The sequence below is a fragment of the Onychostoma macrolepis genome, chromosome 15 (assembly GCF_012432095.1).
Source record: "Onychostoma macrolepis isolate SWU-2019 chromosome 15, ASM1243209v1, whole genome shotgun sequence".
Classification (NCBI taxonomy): domain Eukaryota; kingdom Metazoa; phylum Chordata; class Actinopteri; order Cypriniformes; family Cyprinidae; genus Onychostoma; species Onychostoma macrolepis.
This window is the reverse complement of record NC_081169.1, coordinates 104336-118488: the sequence shown is the minus strand read 5'-3', so window position 1 is coordinate 118488 and position 14153 is coordinate 104336. Positions and strand designations below refer to the sequence as shown.

At 36.6% G+C, this 14153-nt stretch overlaps 2 protein-coding genes across 3 annotated transcripts; one reads left to right on the top strand and one right to left on the bottom strand.

The window, feature by feature from the left end:
- Positions 1–2212: 2212 nt before the first annotated feature.
- bud23 (BUD23 rRNA methyltransferase and ribosome maturation factor) lies at positions 2213–10260 on the bottom strand. Of its 2 annotated transcripts, none has more exons than XM_058745123.1 (12): positions 10144–10260; positions 8395–8432; positions 7653–7748; positions 7474–7556; positions 5952–6048; positions 5779–5875; positions 5632–5682; positions 4690–4775; positions 4533–4578; positions 4374–4435; positions 3664–3753; positions 2213–3329 (listed from the first exon to the last, which is right to left on the bottom strand). In XM_058745123.1, exons 3-12 carry the CDS (start codon positions 7739–7741, stop codon positions 3275–3277), a joined length of 756 nt encoding a protein of 251 aa, XP_058601106.1. In that variant the 5' UTR covers positions 7742–7748; positions 8395–8432; positions 10144–10260; the 3' UTR covers positions 2213–3274. The 2 variants fall into 2 exon arrangements, with proteins under 2 accessions (XP_058601106.1, XP_058601105.1); XM_058745122.1 differs by having other exon boundaries at positions 2214–3329; positions 10059–10198.
- dnajc30b (DnaJ (Hsp40) homolog, subfamily C, member 30b) lies at positions 10173–14153 on the top strand. Its single transcript, XM_058745126.1, has 2 exons — positions 10173–10303; positions 11234–14153. The coding sequence occupies exons 1-2, from the start codon at positions 10173–10175 to the stop codon at positions 11937–11939; spliced, it is 837 nt and encodes a 278-aa protein (XP_058601109.1). The 3' UTR covers positions 11940–14153.

The window sequence follows — 14153 nt, the reverse complement described above, 5'->3', positions numbered from 1 at the left end:
CAATAGAAAAAAATATGATGCTATGCAATTCAGTATGGTACAGATAGTTCACTTTTATTTTTTTGGTTCAGACACATACTAATCTACATGTGACTCTCTGGACAGGCCTTGGTCTCCGTAGTGTTGCGATACGTCATATTGATGATGAGAGAACACGTTTGAGAAACAGTTTAGAGAGACTAGAATTCAATCTACATATAAAATATTGGTCACTTTTTAAATAATAAACGTATAGCATATAGACTAATGATTATATATAAGTAAATTGTTTTTACTGATGCAAATATGTTAGAAATGATGCATCACGATACAAATGCCAACTTGTATCCAATGCACACTTTTTTAAATCAATGCATCGAAACGGTAACCGATGCACCGATGTGAATCTGTGAATCTTACCTCCCCTAGCAGCTGATGCTATGGGGATCGTATAAAATCCCGCTGTGTTACAGTAACCACCTGACTAATAAGTGAGGGAAGAGTTGTAATATAAACCACAAAAGCAAGGTGTCAAAGATGGTAAACCAAAGGATAAACCAAATACCCACGTGAACACTCGAGCTATGCCATAGAAGACCTGTTGGAAACCACTAGAGCAAAGAGCCTGGCGAGAACACAGATGTGACGCCTACACCCTCTGCATCAGCCAACTGGGAGCGAGTCAATATAAACTCACATAAAACAAGCATTGCTTTGGGCAGGCATACAAAATGAAAGTGGCAGCGTTGCTGGCACTACACAACAGTGGCAAATAATAAAATCAATCAATAAATAATGACGACAGCCACGCTGGTGTTATCATAATGGCATCAAAGTAGATGCTCAAATGTCAGCCTCAGTGGCAAGCAAACAAGAATAGTGTTCTGATGTTTACATAATATTCATTGCGCTCGGCTGAAGAAAACACATTTGATCAGCTGCTTCTCCACATAGCATCAACATCCAGGGCTTCGTTTATAAAATATTGTGCAGAAACCATCCTAAATTTGATCTTACGATCATGTCTCAAATATGCATAGGTGTGATTCACAGAATGAAGGTACGCACAGAAAACGCACGTACGCCTCTCTTTCAGATGTGAAATCTATAAATCGCAAACGATCTTGAACATGCGCGCAACTGAATGGTTTCAGCTCTGTGCCTTGTAAACAACTCCTAATTAATGTCCTTAACATATAAAAGATCACCAGTCATCATCCAAATTCTTTAATTTAGAACAGCGAGCTGCAAGAACAGCTTACATTTCCAAAAACCTGCAGTGCTCCAACAAGAAAAAGTGTGTACGTCTGCTCAGACCCTGATGTGACGCTAAGCACTTTTCCACGTCAAAAGCATTTTTTACACATATGAGCGTTGACGTGGATTTAAGTGTACGCACACTCTAAGATCAAGTCTGAGCATACACACAGTTTATAAATGAGGCCTCCAGCAAGTAGCATTTACACACGTCTGCGACCATGTGTGCAAACATGACTTTAGCGCTATACAACATATTTGAAACCACAAAAGTGGCCTAGCTTGAATGCACAACACATGTGGTGCTAAAGAGGGGATTTCCTAATTGTAAAACCTAGGGAAGGTATTCTGAGAAGATTAATCTTCAGCTAGGCAAATGTCCCGAACAAACATACCCTGCGCCCACAAGGATGCCATGCCTCTAGTGCAGGGATCTCCAACCCTCAGTAATTATTCACCCTCATGTTGTTCCAAACCCTTAAGACCTTCGTTCATCTTTGGAACACAAATTCAGATATTTATGATGAATTCCGAGAGCTCTCTGACCCTCCGTAGACAGCAAGGTTACTATCACGATCAAGGTCCAGAAACGTAGCAAGGACATCGTTAAAATAATCCATGTGACATCAGTAATTCAACCGTAATTTTAGGAAGCTGTGAGAATACTTTTTGTGCACAAAGAAAACAAAAATAACGACTTTATTCAACAATTCGTCTTCTGTGTCACCCTATAGCGCCATTTTAGAGAGTATCACATATGTAAACAATTTATGCATTGTATGTACACGGATACGTTGTTTACGCTTTAAACTGAACGTAAACAACACCATTTGACTTGAACGGAAGTGTGCTGTAGAGATTAAGGGACAATTTATGTCCTACTAACTGATCTAAGATTTCTACACCTGCTCGTGTATGTTTTTGGAATAACAAGTTCAGTGATATCAGATGGATTCAGAGGTTTATTGAAATTCAGGTAAGTAAATGAGGATATTACTTATATATACTTCGCTTTCTACAGAAGAGCAGGAGACATTGACTGGTGGGTGTTGTGTGCTTTTATAGTGGATTGATTCAGTAATGAGGTGATGAGTTAATGTAATCCCACTTGTATTGTTTGTTTTCTCATTTCATTTGTAAATGTTTTTTTATCATGCATATTTAAAAAAAAAAGTGATAAACAAATAGGCTACAACATCATGAAAATATAAATGTTTAAAATATACATGAAATGCTATTGAAAAATATTACAAACTCTGAAACCATGTCCATGTTATTGTCTTGTAGGTTGTCTGTGGCCTATTCGGGCTGCGTATTGTTTTTTCAAACTGCACAGTATACTCTACTTGTGCACAACACATGGTGAGAACGGATCATGAAAACTGAAGTACATATAAATACATGTTTTGAGCACTTCAAGGTTACAGCTCAAATGGAAACACCACTTCATACAAACAGTATGTGAATTGTCATGTTGCCCTTGTCTTAATAAAAAAAAAAACAGAAACTTGTATTTTCATTTTAGTGATTAGTAGCATGGAAAATGAGCTTTTTTGCACTCGAGTTGCAGTGGCTGGAGAATTACTGTACATGACATTAAATTAATGCAAAAATATATATATATAAAAAAAAAACGTATTAAATAAACAACCCAAATCTCTTGCATTCACACTGTTTTTTTTTTTTTTTTTAAGTGAACTATAAACTCTTTTGAAAAATATTTTCTCGACAGAATACACTGCAGTACATACTTTATATGCAGATTTATTAAAGAGTCACAGCTGAGAAGATAACATCTGGTTTATTAAGGCTTCTGTTAATTCACACATAATGCACATGTTGATCTTATAAGACAAGAAGTCCTTTAATTGCATCTTTACATGAGGCTCTCTCCTCTCCATATGGGTTTTCTATCCTTCCGTCATATATTTCCTCAAAGCGCATAGTTCTGGTTCTGGCTTCTGATTGGTCAATACAGATATACGAGTTGTAACTGGCTCCAGCAGATTGAATAGCCCACAGTCAAGCAGCTGAGGGATCAAAAGCGAGGTTTTCTGTGACGACCCGTGTACTTGGTGTCGGCCCTTACATCCCTGAGAGGAGAAAACACAGAACACACACCACAGCTGAAAATCAAGAGTAAATCAGACGTATAACAACTGCTAAAAACAATGACCACTTTCTCATTTAGTGCCATCATTTTCTCAAAGGATTTCTTCAGGTCTGATTCTTTCTTTGAAAATCATTTCCAGCTTCTTTATTACTTGTCTCTATCACCAACAAATAAACAGGAACGGTCCACTGAAGACAAGAACCGATGTATTCAGCTGAACATTCAGTGTGACGGTGAAAGCAGCAGATCAGTACAGATAATGAGTTTTTGTTGCAGTGAAACATTTAAAATAAAAAAAAAAAGCTAAAACGTACTTCCCCTGCCGGCGCCGTCTTTCCTTTTTTTCCACGATCCAGTCTTTACTCTTCTTCACAGACTTTCCTTTCATATTTTTGAAACGGGACCTTAAAAAGAGCAGAGGTGATGAAACATAAATGCACCTGCTGTTCACTTCGCTGCCATGAATCACACGCTACAGGGATCTGTGATGTAGAAGATGAAGTATGTTGCTTAAAAATTCTAAATTTAAACCTGATCATCATAAAGTTGTATATAAAGTGTCTACTTTAATGTTTAAAATAATGCTTGCGAAAATAAAATGTCAAAATATGGGTAGATATATTTATGTAAAAATGAAACAACATACGTACTCTGACCTGTACTTAAAATATATAAAATAATAAGTGATCATATTAAATTTGATTACAAATTTAGTGGTTTGAAAGATAGAGGCAAATTTTTTTTTAAAGAATTAAAATGACAATTAATTTGGATTTTTGTTCTAAATATGCCTGACAAGATTATGTTTTTATAGGAACTATTGTTACATTTACACAGAAACTACATTTTATACTGAAACTAATGTGTTCAGTAAATCATGCTAAAAATGTCTGATTGTCATTATTTTATTCTAGTATAAAAGAAAAAAGTGGTAGCATGCATCCCCTTATTTATAGATGAAAAGTTTTTTAGATAGACAACATAAAAATAAAATAAAATAATTAATTGATAGGCATGTGTTTACCTCTGTGATGTGAACTGAGCCTGATTTGATACGCCTCTGTTAGTCGACTCTGTATCTAAGCCCTGAAAAACAGAAACAAGTGCATCATGAACATGTATTCACTGACTCATATGTGTGTGTGTGTGTGTGTGTGTGTGTCCATACGGAGGCTGTGCATACCTTGGGTAAGACACCAGACACACCAGCAAACAAACACAGGAAAAATCTATCACAAAAAATGGAAGTGTAATTCATTATGATACTCCAGCACATTACAATTAAAGATATGTTTGCTGATCAGTGATCATGAAAATATCCAGCGGCCGGAAATAGTTACTTTTTAGCTTTGCTGCTGTTGGGATAGTCGATGACCATCCCGCCTGTGAACCCAGCTTTCATAGCCTGAGCCGTGATCAGCTCCAGCTGAGAGAGAAACCACAAAACACCTCAAATCAGCAAAGCTGCTGACGTACTGTGAACGTGTTATTATAGAATATCACTTTAAAGACTAAATCACAGTCCTCAATAAATATCATCAGTATAACAATGTATATGTATTCCCTGACAGGCTGTTCAAGATAATTATCTGATTCAGAAAAACTATTTTTGTCATCTGTTTTCTTATTGTTGTTGCAGGACTACCCCATATAGCAAAAAAACAAAACAAAAATAAATAAATAAATATTATATATATATATATATATATATATATATATATACATACATATAATGGCCAAAAAATATATACTTGTTAAAATATATTTCAAAATATATTTACACACACATTTTATATACAAGTACAGATATAGAGTATATATTCTACTAATATATCTTTGGCCATATATAAATATATTCTTTGAAGGTATTTTAAAAATATATTTTAACCTCTGTATATTTCAGTCCAAGAAAATTATTATTTTTTTGCCACAGAAATACATTTAGAAACTCACAATGAAGCTTGTGCTAACTGCAGCTATTAAATCTGCGAGCATGAAATACTGTCAAAAATTCCAGCATCTTGTCTGTAATGCCTGCAATCATGGCTTATAATTAAACGCACCTACACAACACTTTTAGTACATTTATAAAAAATACTTGATCAAAAGTGACAGTAAAGACATTTATAATGTTACTAAAGATTTCCATTTCAAATAAATGCTGTTCTTTTGAGCTTTCTATTCATCTGTGAATCCTGAAAAATAAAATGCATCACGATTTCCACAAAAACGCAGACGTTGAGTGCAAAGTAAAAATGCAACAATAATAACCAGATACTGACCTGCTCTGAGTTTTCCGGGTATATCTGGAAGACAGCGCGCGCTCCTCTCGCCTACAACAACAACAACACATGTTTGTAATTCCTACTGTCTGAAAATAACGGTCGCTGTATGTCAAAGCGAGACCTGTAAATCTCAGACGAACTCACCAGAGATGAGTAGAGTGTGCTGAAGAAGCGGTACAGTCTCTTCGGAGGGCTGTGTGTTTTCTTATCTGCGTTACACAACCACTGCAGCGCTGAAATACTGACAGAAACATGCACATTTAACACACGCTCCCATCAAACCGCTTCTGCTTTTACCTGAACTCACGAGCTCGTACCTTATACAGCCATCGAACATGCCCGGTCTGAAGGGCAATCCCTCACCCATGTCTCCCAGCAGAAGATCTCCCTCCACGTCTCGCTGCAAGGCGACGTCTGACCAGCACAGCGTTTAAAAGCACAATTAATACAGTCATGCATTTATCCATTTCATTTCTGGATTATAGGTTTAAGATGGTAATTACATTCAATTTGATACTCTAATATAAAAAAGCTAAAAAGCTCAAAGAAGCTTATTCATTAGACTAGAGGAAAAATTTAAATGCATACACTGCCATTCAAAAGTTTGGGATCAGTAAGATTTTTTATTTATTTATTTTTTTGAAGGAGTCTCTTCTGCTCATCAAGGCTGTGTTTGATCAAACTCGACTCCTGGAGGGCTGCATCTCTGCAGGGTTTAGCTGAAGGCCTTGATTAGCTGGATCAGGTGTGTTTGATTAGATTTGGAGCTAAACTGTGCAGAGCTGTGGCCCTTAGTTTGAGACCAAAGTTGTAAAATATTATTACAACTTAAAATAACGGTTTTCTATTTTAATATACTTTAATCATTTATTCATGTGAAGCAAAGCATCATTCCTCCAGTCTTCAGTGTCACATGATCCTTCAGAAATCAATGCTGGAACCTGTCATACTTTTTTCAGGATTATTTGATGAATAAAAAAATGAAAAGAACAGCATTTCTTTAAAATCTTTTATAACAATGTAAATTACTTTTGATCAAATTAACACATCCTTTTACTGATGAAAATGTAGCTTTGTAATACAGAAATAAATTAAATTTTAAAGTACATTCAAAATTATTTTATTGCAATTATATTTCACAATATTGCTGTTTTTGCTATATTTTTGATCAAACAAATGCAGCCTTGATGAGCATAAGAAACGTCTTTAAAAAACATTACAAATCGTACTGATCCCAAACTTTTAAACGTTTTTCTCCACTTCAGCAGCATTTACATACTCCGAACTTTACACACTTCAAACTTTTATTAGTTTTATTCCTATCTAAATTCTGAAGAGTTTTACTGAGAGGTTTGTTCCCATTTAATTTCTCAGATTTTACAGAACATTTTATACAAAAATGGTGAAAATATATATATTTTTTCAGTCTGTTGACGGTATTTTCAGACTTAAAGAGTGATCAAAAAAGAGAAATCTGAAATCCCTCTGGAAAAATCTTTAACTTTAATGTGTCAACAAAATGAAACAATAATTTTGAACCTGGCTTTATCCGATGTTCAGATTTTTGTTCTATATACGTTTGCAAATTAGTGCATATTTAATTAGATAATGCTTCATTTGCATATTTAAACATAACATTTTAGAAAACCAGCAATACAAAAAATGTCTGCAATTAATGTAATCATTCAGAAAATATGGTGATATCTGTTTTTTTAACCCATTCACCTAAAAAATCTTTTGCAGAAAAGTGTTTCCTGTTTTAAAAACTCTTGCTGGTCAGCAGTGTGTGTGTGTGTGTGTGTGTGTGTGTGTGTGTGTGTGTGTGTGCAGTATATTCACCCAGCATGGCTGTGCTGATGTCCACACCAACCCAGTAGTGACCAGCTTCTGTTAAATAATCTCCACTGAGTCCAGAGCCACAGCTGACGGATTGAAGCAGGTGAACGCAGCATTACGAGCCTGACAGTGTAACACATGTTCATACAGAGCAACATCACGAGCAGCAGCACAGCGCTCACCCCACGTCCAGCAGGTAACAGGGCTGATCCTCGGGGAGACTGAGCAGCTCCACGGCTCGCTCTGACATCTGCGTCTGGATCTCTATCATCCGAGAGCTGCAGGGAACAAACACACGTCACAGACGCATTGCATATTGTTGAATTCTGCTTGCGTAAATACTTCACGTGCATGCATTTATGACTTACACTGCAGTGGAACAATAATTGTTTTGTAGCATTAAATGATAAAAATGGACACATACACTGTAAAATGTGTTCCTGCAGCACAAAAGCAGTCATAAGCAGCTCAGGTATATTTGTAGCAATAGCCAACAGTACATTGTATGGGTCAAAATTATACAGTTTTCTTTTATGCCAAAAATCATTAGGATATTAAGTAAAGATCTTACAAAAAGATATTTTGTAAATTCCCTACTATAAATATATCAAAACTTAATTTTTGATTAGTAATATGCATAGCTAAGAACTTCATTTGGACAACTTTAAAGGCATTTTTCTCAATATTTTGATTTTTTTGCACCCTCAGATTCCAGATATTCATACCTCAGCCAAATATTGTCCGATCCTAACAAACCATACATCAAGTTTTCAGATGATTTTAAAAAATTGACCCTTATGACTGGTTTTGTGGTCTAGGGTCACAAATGATAAAAACCAAAATGCATGTACAATCTTGGCAGTGCAGGCAAATATTAGAACAAACCTTAACCACACTTACTACTGTAAATGTCAATGTACGTACTTTTGGGAGTATTTTTTGGCCTCATCTTCATTATAGAACTGTAAATAAAAACAACAGAAGCAGCAAAAAGCATTTACGTAAATGATACACAACAGCACAAACAGTACATGGCCAAATGTATGTGGACCCCCTTAAAAGGGAAAAAGCACTTTACAGTTTTTTTTTTTAACCAAAGTTTGCATATCTCAAGAAGTCTTAAATATATCTTAATATCATTTTTTTCTTTTTCCATCTTCATTTTTAAGGCTCCATGAGCAAATTGTTACATTTTACCCATTTTCAGGGGCTGAAAACAAATGTGGGTCACTTATTGCATTTAAAGGGGACTGAAGAACAAATAATGTTGAAACAACACATGTATCTGGCTTCCTTCTATCAAAACAACTGCATAGAACATACCTGCCACTCAGTGCCATAAATACATGAAAAATGGCCAAGTTGAAGCACAGTAACTTGCTCTCGTTCATAAGATCTTATATTTGAATCAGTTTCAGGGATATCTGGAACAAGGGATTTTGTTCATTGTCATTTCCCACTTCTTTAATTTAGCTCCAAATTTGAAAAATGATGATGACCTTTCTCTACAAAATACTGAATATTCATCCATGGCATTGAACATTTTGGCTTTCGACACTATTTATGTCTGTCTTCCTTCAGAAAAACATACTAACAAAATATTTGGTCGATTAGACAGGCAATGACCCTATAATGTGTTGCTTTGTAAAATCTGATCGGTCAACACACAGTAGTTCATTTACAGACATGGAGGCTCCATCTGGTGGTGTTTCAGGTTATGACGCTTAATATTAAACATTTTTGTGTTTGTATATCATGCCCTGTTTATATCTAAACACTTTCTGATTATCAGTGTGTGAAAGGCATTGGAGAGAGACTTTTTATGTTCTTCACATTCTGTGCTCAGAAATTACTTTTATAAACTTTTAAAAACGCAAAAGAAAATGCCTTAAAATGTAATTTTCAAAACTATTCTTTAAATACTTACTGAATGCAAAATTATTCACCAAACACGCCTACGATATTAAAATCCCAAACCGCATTGTGTTCTTTACAGTTTGAGATTCAGCTCAGTATATAGTTATTTGTTAATAACGATCTATTACTGGATCATTTAGCAATTCAGTTCATAAAGAAGACACTCTATAAACTGAATAAAAGTATGCAATGATTAACCTCAGCGTACAGCAAAGATGGTGGAGCTGTTAGTGAAAATAAACCATTTATAAACAGTGTTTATTTGTATTATATGACAGTTTTGAGGCCAAAAAGACTATGGATTTGTGTAAAGCCTTGAAATGTTATCCTTCTTACGGACCCTTATATTTATTTTGTAATTAGAGATGTGGATTTGTTTTCAATAGCCCTCTTTCTATAGTATAGTGTTGTTTATTTAGCAGTTTTTTCCCCCTAATTATATTTGTAACCTTTTTATTGATTTCTTGCTGTTATTGTTACTTTGCATGTTGCGTGATTTGTCACTAAATGAAGCATGTTTTTAATGACAGCTCTGTCACTGATCTAGACGATGAACATAAGTCTGCTGTGCTGCTGACACGAGCTCGCTGTTGTTCTGTATGTGTTTTGTTTGTTGTGTACATGTTCAATCATAAAACCATAACTCGACACACAACGGCGCGTTCACTCACCACCTCCGGAGGTGCCATATGCTCGGGTCTACGACAGCTCGAAGACATGATGATACTCACTGAGAATTAACCTACAACCACTTACTACAGATCACAACACTGCTGGAGCAACACATGGAGGAGAGCGTGTGTCCAGCGCGGATGACGTCATCTCTCTGCGACGGATGTTTACTGGTCGCGCGCGCGATTCCTGCAGGCGGCGCTCAGAGCCGTGTTCAAATCCCATCATGCGTCTCACTAGAGAGGTTTATATTCTAAAGAGTGTAATATTTTTAAATGTATTAATTTTAAGGACTGGTATATCTGATATACAAACGGAGATCTTACGCATCAGCATCTGCGCAATGAATAACTAACACATAATGTTATGATTTGTCCATTCTAACAGATGTACCCCTTCACTCCTGTGGGAAAATGTACTCTTTGGCTTTACTGGCTATTCTGACCAAGAGGAACAGTATTTTTACTTGATAGGGAACATGACATATTGATAGCATTGATAGTGCGTTTTGGAAGTTAGAGAGGTCTGCTTTACAATATCAAATTCTATGACTATGAGGATTTTATTTGGATATTGAAAATTCTCCAAATAATAATATATATATATATATATATATATATATATATATATATATGTTCAGCTATTTCACTTTACTTGCATAGAAAAAGGACCTATACATTGTCATTAGAGTAAAATTACTGAACCTAAACATAGGAGCCTGATAAAAACACTCGTCTTCGATGAAAATTTCAGATGGCACTTAGATGCTTTTGCATCTGAAGTCTTCATATAGTCTGTGTATGTATGTCTTAGACTTTATATGCATGATGGGTAAATAATACCATATTTTAGATACCTTAAATTCAAACCCAGCTGCAAAATCTTAGCTTCTGACCTAAATTTATTATTGTCACGACTTCAAAAATTCTCCTCCACTTAAAAAAAAGCGTTGAAGGCATCTCTTATTATAGAATGTTTTTTCCCCCTCGTTCTTTCTTTTCTCTCTCCTCTGTATTCCCCCATTTGTTCTATGTTCTGTATTTAATTATATTTCTGCAATGTAAAAAAAATAAAATTATTATTATAATAATAATACATCTCATTGGCCAATGGTACGCCGTTTCCTGTGTGCCCCGTCTCTGATTGGTTCTTGTCTTTGTTTTGCCGGATGTAGGGTCTCTGGATCCGCGGTGGCCATGGCGGAGGTCAGCGGCTGTTTGAGGAGCGGCGCACACAAACTCTCTGTTGTTATAAGACTACGGACACATTATCATCATCATCTGTCCGCGACGGGTGCGTTTACTAGCTCTGCCGGTTCTGACAGGCCTCACGGAGTGACCCAACCGCCGCGGGTCCGAGGCTACTGCACCGCTCCTCTGCACCGGAGCCCAACCGCCTACTACGACATCCTGAGGGTTTCGCCGAACGCCACGCCAGCGCAGATCAAGAGCGCCTATTACAAACAGTCCTTCATCCATCACCCGGACCGGAACCGGAGCCGCAGCGAGGACGCGGCGCGGCTCTTCGCGCTCGTCGCCGAGGCCTACAGCGTGCTCGGCGACAGCGGCCTCCGGAGGAAATACGACCGCGGGATACTCAACCAGAGCGACGTGCAGAGCGCCGGGAGACCGTCGCGCGCGTCAAAGCCTCGACGCGCCCCTGACGCGAGCGATCGCGCTCGCTTCGACTTCGACGCGTTCTATCAGGCGCACTACGGCGAGCAGCTGCAGAGAGAGCAGCAGATGAGACACAGACGCGAGCAGATGCGCCAGCAGCAGCAGCACAAGCTCAGGACCTGGAGGCGGATGAAGATGAACGAGGTGACGGTCGCCTTTCTGCTGCTTTTCGGAGGCGGCCTTCTCATCAGCCTCAGATCTTGAAGCGATGTTGCACTTGAGTGAATGTCGACCAGGTTTGATCCTCAATGGTTCATAGACATGAACTCTTTTAACCATGGAATGGTCTCCATTTCCTTTTTCTTTTTTTGTCAGAATTTAGGTTTATTTATTTTCAGGAATGGATTTTAGTTAATACAAGAAAAAAAAATGCTTTTTGAATAGCAGTGGAGTATTGTATTTACAATGTTCATATTTCCTGTGAATGTGCAAAATTTCTGATTCATTAGAATTCTTGTGTAAATAACAAGAGAAATAAGTAAGTGCAGCAAAGCACTGCAAAGTACAGTGTTTATTATGTTATAAGACAAATACAAGTTTGCAGCACTGAACAATTTTGGCCATGACTAATTTTGTGAATCTTAGAAAATTTCTCTGATCCTATGGCAAAATACTTGGGTAAAGTTGGTTTTATATTCGCAAATTCGGACTATTGCATTCAATTACTTTAAGCGCACTACATGGACATTCAGCAGACATTCACCAGTAAATATGACATTAAAACAATACTTGGCCATTTTGATCGATTGTGAAAAAAAATGACAATGCTGTCGCTGATTAGAATTTGAAAAAAATAACTATTGCACATATAATTAGAAAGTTATTGAATGCGGAAATGTGTGAATGTGCGAATATAAAACCAGCTTTACCCAAGTTGGCAAAATCTGTAGCTGATTAACGATTATTGCATCAGAATTCACCTAGTATGAGATTAATTTTTAATGTTCATTACTGGTCAGAATTTTTGAACCGTAAGATTTTATATGTTTTTAAAGAAGTCTCTTCTGCTCACCGAACCTGCATTTATTTGATCCAATAAAATGTTGAAATATTTGTACTATTTAAAATAACTGTTTTCTATTTGAATATATTTTAAAACGTAATTTATTTCTGTGATGCGCAGCTGAATTTTCAGCGGATCAAATAAATGCAGGCTCGGTGAGCAGAAGAGACTTCTTTAAAAACATAAAATCTTACGGTTCAAAAATGTTTGACTGATAGTGTAAATAAAAGCAATATTTATTCAGCATATTTGTTGCTGATGTTCATTTAAAATACCAATAATTAGAACAAAAAAAGAGCTATAAATCAATATTATATTTATGTGTAATATACTATGTCGTGGGTCTCTGGTTTGTGTAGGAAACACTGGTGTGAACGCCTTACGTTAATATAAAATAATTTTTTTAATCAAATTTTGCTTTGCACACTCACTATATGAACTAATCCGTGTAATCATAAATCTCTCTTCCTTCTCCAGACTGCATTTATAACGAAAACCTTCCTTTCTTTGTGGTACTTTATTCACAGAAATATATAAAGTTTAATGTGAAGGTCATCACTTGGTACAAAATCCCAGAATGTTCAAAACTCACTCCACTGTTAGCATAAAGGATTCATATAAAAACAAAACTCAGTAGTAGACGACGTTAAATAAAACAACAAGGGAAAGATGCATGGACTCTACAGCTGCAGCTACAACACATCGGTCATTTTCAGTGATTAAACCGTGATGATGAGTGGCACACTATATACTCGCTCCCCAAATATGTGATTCAAGAACTCACAAATGGAAAATAAGATCAAATCAGCAGGAAAAAGCGCACTGTGGCCAAACGCATGTGGACTTCTGATGAACAGGTTTGAAACAAACCTTAAAGCCATGCTGTAGAATTACAAGCCAGTCGAGTTCTTCTCACCAAACTCAGTGAATCACATCTGGACTCGGTTTCGCTTTGTGTTCCAGCCGACGGAAATGACTAACAAACCCATGAATTAGAAGAAGGTGCCCAAAAACATCTACCTCAAGAGAACTAGTCCACAAAATTAAATTTATCCAAACTCTGAAGCAGATTTGGGTGTATTTAGAAGTCACTCAAGCATCCGCATTGTTTAAGTTATAATCATGGCTGTAAACATCTACATGTGTTGGACATTTACGCTGTTACACTGCATTAACCGACAGAAAGCTGCTTGGTTTGAAAGTGATTCCAGTGTGAGCTTTGCGTCATGCATCACTGCACTAGTGACAATGCACCTTTTTTTGTGCTTGCTAAAATATCCTAAATTTCACTGATGCACACCTTTAAATGGTGTTTAAAGACCTCGTGCGAGCTGCGCTCCATCAGCTTTGTGTAAGTCTCGTGTTCTTCACACACTGTAAAAAGTGATGAGTTGACTTAACTTAAAAAAAATTGA

Coding starts and splice junctions, on each gene's coding strand:
- bud23 (XM_058745122.1), bottom strand. CDS start 10,106: ATGTCTTCGAGCTGTCGTAGACCCGAGCATATGGCACCTCCGGAGGTG. Junction 8,433..10,058: donor ATATGGCACCTCCGGAGGTG/GTGAGTGAACGC, acceptor TTTTATTTACAG/TTCTATAATGAAGATGAGGC. Junction 4,579..4,689: donor AACAGCAGCAAAGCTAAAAA/GTAACTATTTCC, acceptor TTTTTGTGATAG/ATTTTTCCTGTGTTTGTTTG.
- dnajc30b (XM_058745126.1), top strand. CDS start 10,173: ATGGAGGAGAGCGTGTGTCCAGCGCGGATGACGTCATCTCTCTGCGAC. Junction 10,304..11,233: donor TCATGCGTCTCACTAGAGAG/GTTTATATTCTA, acceptor TGCCGGATGTAG/GGTCTCTGGATCCGCGGTGG.